General features: G+C 42.0%; 1 protein-coding gene and 1 long non-coding RNA gene across 3 annotated transcripts in view; one reads left to right on the forward strand and one right to left on the reverse strand.

The window, feature by feature from the left end:
* Positions 1–7,500, forward strand: part of LOC118317076 (ERC protein 2-like) — a 140,329-nt gene that overhangs the window by 91,221 nt on the left and 41,608 nt on the right. Inside the window, exon 17 of the mRNA XM_047331126.1 lies at positions 6,199–6,346. Within this exon, the coding sequence (XP_047187082.1) occupies positions 6,199–6,346 (148 nt within the window). The remainder of the gene's footprint in view (positions 1–6,198; positions 6,347–7,500) is intronic.
* Positions 3,856–7,500, reverse strand: part of LOC118317077 — a 26,867-nt gene continuing 23,222 nt past the window's right edge. For both annotated transcript variants that reach the window (XR_004795326.2, XR_004795327.2), the window contains exons 2-3: positions 6,175–6,301; positions 3,856–4,189 (exon numbers count right to left, since the gene is read on the reverse strand). This is a non-coding gene — a long non-coding RNA (uncharacterized LOC118317077). The remainder of the gene's footprint in view (positions 4,190–6,174; positions 6,302–7,500) is intronic.

Consider the following 7,500-nt stretch of genomic DNA (forward strand, 5'->3'; position numbering starts at 1 on the left):
CGGGCATGGATAAATCCTATTTTACAGGTTAAGATAGATAAAGGCTTTAAGCCAGGGAAGCAAGCAGAAGGAAGCGGGTAATAGGGGAGATCTGGCATGTGGCTGCAGGTTAGCTGTTGCAGGTTAGCACGGAGCTAATCCAACCTAAGGTAGCCAGAACTTGGACCTCATAAAAAATGCATTTAACCCACATTTTGAGTTAAAAAACAGATTTACCATCTCAACCCGCTTTGCACTAAGCTTACCGACTGAAGCCGGAGCATGTGTTTTACGTTGGAAATAGACATTTTCCCTACCTCCTCAGTTGTAAATAACACAGTCTTCCAAGGCCATAAATAATAGTGTCACTCAACCATGCCCCATTCTCATGTCCTCTGCTTGCTCTCACCGCAGGCCTCTCGAGCTGCCCAGCCAGGGGCCCCCGACTTTGCGCCGCACCTTCACACACTTACAATCAAGGAGCGGCCATAAAAATGCCCGTGGAATGTCTCTGCAGAGCTGGACAGTTAAGTGGTGGAAATCCATGATCACAAACTAGAAGGACCCATAATGGATGTTCTGGGAACAGATATAAGTGGGCTCCCCATGTTCTTGCTAACAAAATACATCACACATGCCCACAAGGACATGAAAGCACAAATGGGCGCACGGACAGGCGAACGCCTGCACACATGCACACACTGCACTTAGGGGCAGACAGTATTGATGGCTCCCCCGGGCATCACACGGACGCATCTGTTTCTGTCCCACCGACTCTCCACACTCATAATTTCAAGTAAGTCATAACACAAATTATAAACACGTATTCCTCAGCCGTGACGCCTAGGAATAACAACATGGAGTACAGTGAGCTGATTTAGGGTCGGCTGGGACTCTTAAATCTTTTACCTTTCCTCCTTTCTTCTCTTCCTCCTCTCCTTTTCCTCCCTCTTCTCTCTCTCATACAGGTAGCAGTCACTCTTGTCAAGCACATACTTCCGCTATTCTATTGCCTTCATCTCATCCCTTTTATGATTGTTTTTATGCTGGACCTGTCGGCTCTGCTAGGTTTTCCCTTTCACAGCCCCAGATACATCACTTCACATCTTCGTCGCCTGAATTTGTTTTGAGCGAAGGTACGGCATGTGTGTGTGTTTATGTTCACTCTTGACCCCGTCTTGACCCCTCGTCACCCAGAAACATCTCAGAAATCTGTCTGGCCTGCCAGTCGCCCATCTGCCCTGTGACATCACAGTCCTTTCGACAGCGGCCCTACCTCAAAGATGTCTTCATCCAAGTATTCTCTCCTCATTTTTCTTCCCTTAGTCCTGAATGATCTCCTCCTGCCTCACATCTACTTACCCCTCTCTTCTTTCACTCCTTGCATTCCATTATTTTCTTCCCCCATTTTCCCTCTCACCTCTCATCGCATGGTCATGTACTTTAACCATCCATCTCCCACCTCTGTAGTTCTGAATGTCTCAATGTGTCCCAGGGACCATGAAGTTCAATTGGAATCACATGTTGTAGTCCAGCAGAGAATTTCACCCTTTATAAATAAGATATCAGTCCAGTGTATATGTAATTCTACAGGGCCTTGCGTGCTCTCTCGCAATCGTGAGATTAAATATGAGACATGTGAGATATATATGAATACGCAGCTGTTTATCTTATCAGCTGAACTATTGTTATGTCATAAGAAAGACAGAAAATAATGTGTTTTTTGGGAGATCGAGCAGTGAGATTTATTTGGCCTTTTATTGGAGTCCATTTTGACTTCCAGTGCATGGGGTCTGACTTTTATGAAGACTAATCACAAGTCTGTCATGAAAGAGCATTTCATTGTTGCCCTTCCAATCGGACAGGAAATGAAGATAATCCTTTGTTTGTCCAGGATACGCCAAGTCTAAGTTAAGCAGGGAGCTAGACAAGAAGGGAGGAAAAAGAGAGGCTTCACCCATCCAAGATCAGCCAGCAGATACAGTACAAGCATTTGTCTTTGTGTGTGTGTGTGTGTGTGTGTGTGTGTGTGTGTGTGTGTGTGTGTGTGTGTGTGTGTGTGTGTGTGTGTGTGTGTGTGTGTGTGTGTGTGTGTGTGTGTGTGTGTGTGTGTGTGTGTGTGTGTGTGTCCAGATAGATGAATCCTGTCTATTAGATTTATGTGCATTGCAAGTGTGTACTACAGTGGATGCCAAATGGCCACTCACATTAGATCTGATTAAATACTCCAGTGTGATTCAGGTTCAAAGACTGTTAGTAGTATTAATCAGCACACACATGTAGACACACACACACACACACACACACACACACACACACACACACACACACCATGTACACAGAATCACTGATTGAGGATGTGGGAGACAAAGTTTACAGGCTGGCTAATCATAATAATGCCCCTTTTTATTGTTTTAGGAAGTCATCATTCAGCAGGATCCTGCAGTACTACTCACAGAGCAGCCACAGGAGGCTGCCTTAATTTAGAGACTGGAAGTGATTTGGCTCACACTGGAGCACAGCGGTCACTTTAGTTTAAAGGTTTCATCCAATCACGGTCAGAACGTCCAATGGTCAATTAATAATTTGCAGCTATAGGAACTGGGTACCTGAACCCAGGAACGCAGGTTAGGTGCTTACTTTTTGCATTGGTTGCACTGGCCGAAACATTTCAGCTCACCTTTTGGCAGTGCTGTAATACCTTTTAAGATTCACCTTTTTTTATTAGTTACTCCCAAGATTTTACAAAATGGAAGATATAAAAACATTTAAAATACAACGCATTGTTACAGATAAAACCAGTGGTTTCCAACCTTTTTGTCTTCTGATGTCATTAAATGATCAAATGTAATTGAATGATGCCATATGTAATAATATATCAATCAGATGTATAAAAGCTGTACTTTTATTTACTTTCACCCACATTTTACCACTAAAACTTTTGTTCTTAAACTGGATTTTTCATGCAGCACTCTAACTAGTTAGGTAATACTTTTACTTGGGTTGACAGGTGAATAAAATTAAAAAAAAATTAAAAAATACTGTATATATAAAAAAGATATATATATATATATATATATATATATATATATATATATATATATATATATATATATATATATAAAATAAAGTGTTTATGATTAAATAATACTTTTTTTGCACACATCAATGTAAAAACATAAATTGAATTTTTTAAAATACAAAAATAAAAGATACACGGAAAAGCAATTCCTTCAATGCATCTGTCCCTGCATATGCTTCAGGCTTTACGATCTTTTTATGTTTTAAAGTTTTCAGTTGAGTCAGCAATTTTAGCCCTGCCCGCAAATTTTGGGCCACACAGAGAGCAGCACATACAATGCATGGCTTTCCCTTCATAACCGCACATTATGTGTGAGCCCTTCCTGTCAGAAACAGTAGGTCTTTTGACTTATTACACCTGCGCTGTGCGGTGGTGGGCAGGCGTATTGTTATGGGTGGTATCTGTCTCTCTGTATATGTTGAAGCGATAACTCCTGCGTTATTAATGTTTGTTAATGCATGGAAAATACATTGAAAGCTCATTTACATACATATACATGTAAAATGGTCTTTAATTCAGTTACATATTGTATTAATGGATATTTACTCATGTTTAATTGATGCAACAAAAAAACCCACATTAAACAATACATACCACTGATATCAATAGCTGCACAATACATATGTCCACAAAATATATACATATGCTCATCAGGTCTTACAGTCTGATCTCATCAACGTATTATTATTATTTTGGTAGTCTCCATCCCTCTTATCAACATGTCATTTCAACAATGCCAATATTTACGTTTCTCCATTTGTACTTTTATTTATGTAAATGATGTGGGATGAATACTTGATGAAAAAACATTCAGTAGTTCCTCATTTTAAGTTTCACAGTTTCACACATCCACATGTGCCTTATTTTAAAGCTGGAACAAACAAAGTGCCACAACACCAAAACCATGTCTTTCGTTCGTCGACTCAGGAGAGGCGACTTGATGAATGGGAGAGTAACCGTTCTTGATGAAGTGGCTCAGTGGTGGTCACAAAGAGATGGATCTCTGTTTGGCTTTTTGAGATGCACACACAGATAAGATAAACCGCCTCTTTAACTGGGGTGAGGGTCAGTGACCCTAACCCTCGAGTAGTATGCTAAAAATGCAGTCTCATTCTAAATGGAAAAGTTCTGTGAAATAGAAAGAATAGGTCAATTATTCTCTGTGTTATTAAACAACATTCTCAAGCTCATGCTTGTAATCCTGAATCCAATAAGGAAAGGAGTAGTTATGAGACTACAGGGACATTTTGCAATGTTTCTGGGTTTCCATGTCTGGCAGTGTGGTGCAGCGATTGCAAACCTGCAAGTAGGTTTGGGCTGTTAATCCGACACATAGTTTATGAACAGCGACACATTCCTTGCCCATATATGACTCCGTGCATTACCTTTTCCCTCTGCTTAACACGGCCAGAAGCAAAGTGAAGGAATTGAGATGCCTTTTAATTATTAGGTTTATTAGGCCATGAATGTAAAAATCGCGTGAGGAAGGATTTAAAAATTTATCACACTGTTGTTTGATCTGTGGATTTATTTTTCCTGGGGATTTTTTTCTTATAAAACTTTAAGAATTCTTTCAACAATTTTACTTTGTGAATGGCCAGGTCAAGCAGAATAATCCTGCAGTCCAAAGCACTTGTTCTGGTACAAGTGGTCCAGTGTAGGTCTCTGTGTGTGTGCGTGTGTGCTCCCTTTACAGTGAGCATTAAAAGGAATAACAGTGGAGGTGTGGGGAGACGAAAAGTGTCACGGTGATCCTTCCCTATGATGAATGGTGTGATTAGCCGCTTCGATCCATGTCAGGACACACATGCATGCGCACACAAATACACGCACAACATGGGAGCACACACTTGAGCTCACACTAACACAGAGGGGCCTATTAAAGGCCCTTGAATGGGAGAATCCAGATGCGCCGTGCAGATAATTGTACTAAAAACACCAAATGTGCAGTCCCAGACCAGCAAGACTTTACTCTGAGTTCAGTATGTTTATTTTCGCAATTGAGTTATTTCTGCAGGGACTTAAATCATGGAATAAAAACACTCCAATGCAGGGCAATTTTTAATTGAGTCCAAAGTGTGTTTGGAACACACCCTCCCTCCTCCTTTTCCTCTAGCCCTCACCTCACACACACCCACACTTGAAGTACTATGATGGTTTGATGCCCATCTAATATAAAATGCGATTTAAGAGTCTGGAGTTCAGCCATGTGATGTTTATCCAACCTAAAGTACCTTCAGATCCTAGTTAGTTAGAACTTTTCTCTTTTGATGGTCATTCAGATCAACTTTGTTGAGCGTAAGCGTCATTATAAACAACAAATAAGCTACAGTCTATTACAGGAACACAGTCTAGCTCCTCTTAATCATATTTTTTTACAGTGTGCAATGGGGGAAACGGACCAAGTAGAGGAGGTGTGTGTGTGCCTGGATATCTACGAGAATATGTTTGTGCTTCTGTGTTTACAAGTGTGGGCGGGTAACATGCGTGTTTGTCACTACGCTGGATTTATCACATCCTGTTTGATGACGAGGCTAATCATCACTAATCTGCTCAGAAGACGGGTTACGCAAGGCATTCTCTGGGGTCCCGTGGGAGTGAATGTGTGCGTCTGGTTGTGTGTATGATGACACGTGGGTGGTATGTCTCCTCTGCACCTGTGGACAGTCATTTGTTGTCACCCTCCCACCGCCCCCACACGCACGCACACACATACTGTGGTAACCAGTGGTGGCAGAGGAAAGATGTCATATCCTCACCAGCCGACTCTATTAGGCGAAATTACACTATTGCATGCCCATGAGTCACAGTGAGGTACCACTAATGCAGCATTTAGGAAACCACTTCAAAGATGTAGGCTTCTTTTCCTAGGGTTTTCTGTCTGAGTTTAGGGAGTTCTGGAATGAGTGTGTGTTTGCTCATCTGCGTACGTCAAAGGGCGTTACAGCTGCAGAAGTCGCTGCTGTGAATCTGGGTCTCTGTACTGCCCACCTGTTTATTTTTTAATTATAAAATACATATTTCTGCATTCTTACTTTTCATTTACACTCAATAAGAGAATAATATGACTTGCTTTTAATATTTTGCCCCTTAATAATAACATCCCTCCTTACCTTTTCCTACTTCCACCCCGTCAGGCAGCAGACTTTGCTGGCAGCCATCAGTGAGAAGGATGCTAACATTGCCCTGCTGGAATTATCCTCCTCCAAACGGAAGAAAGCCCAAGAGGAAGTGATGGCTCTGAAGAGGGAGAAAGACAGGCTCATGCACCAGCTCAAACAGCAGGTACATCCACCACATGTGACCGCAAGCTATTTATGCATGCACATAAACGATGAATCAAATTTACAGCACTCTAAAAAGGTCTAAAAGGTTGACTGGCCTGCACATGAATCAAATGGAGCCTGGCTTTGCGGTCGCCATTTAGGACAGACTCTGGCTTTGTGAATCAAAGCAGAGCTACAAATTCAAACCTGCTGCAGGTTCTAAAGCCTTGCCTGCATTTAAACAGTTTTATTGGTAGACATTTGAACTTCAAAACCAGGAACAGATAGTTAATAATGATTCCTCATAGTTAACAGAATGGTCCTCCTTGCCTCAAACCACACTTACTGCATTCAGTCAACATAAGCTAAAGCAGTCAACCAAGAGCTGTGATTCCAAATCCAGGCATGTGGGAATAGCTATTCTCTTAACAAGAATGTTGCAATCAGAGCTATTAGATGCACTTAAGTCTCCGACGAAGGTTGGTATCATTGATGAGTCATGGGCGGACTTTTCTGCCTGACATCTTCTGGTCAAAGAGACACGATTCCCAGCACACACACACAGACACATACCTATGCACATACACCCCTATTTCCCGCGTTGCCCTGGCTCTGTATATGACCCAAGGCTGATGAAGGTACGTGGGCCATTAAGGTCTGGTCAGACCACATCAGTGACTTAGCAAACGTGAATGCTAACAATAATGAGGCAACAGCAGGGAGTCGACATGTACGATCTCCTGAGTCACACGGAGCTTCTGGGAAACCTGGTGCGTTTAAAAGTCAACAGATGCAGTGCGCTGGGTGTGCATTTATGTGCGAACCTATGTTTGCTTGTGTCTCGTAAACGGTAAACAGTTCCTAGGGGGTGCAATTCCACTCAAGGAATTTCAAGGAAAGCTTATTATCTGTTTATCGCCATTGGATGCGTCATGTTTTCCCGTTGGGTAACAAGCAGTTACAGTCCACCTGATGATGTGATGAGCTCTAATTGCCACGATGTGGCCTCCAGGCCTTGAGCACAGAAGTAGAGAAAAGGGGAGAAAAGAGGGGAAGTAAAGAAAAGAAGGGATGGGAGAGGAGTGTGTATAGCACATCCATAATCTTCCTTTGTATCCACTTTTTCATGCATGCAAACCTTCTTAGAAAGTATTTAGGCGCACATGCACACAA

This window comes from Scophthalmus maximus, chromosome 3 (genome assembly GCF_022379125.1).
Source record: "Scophthalmus maximus strain ysfricsl-2021 chromosome 3, ASM2237912v1, whole genome shotgun sequence".
In the NCBI taxonomy this organism is placed as follows: Eukaryota; Metazoa; Chordata; class Actinopteri; order Pleuronectiformes; family Scophthalmidae; genus Scophthalmus; species Scophthalmus maximus.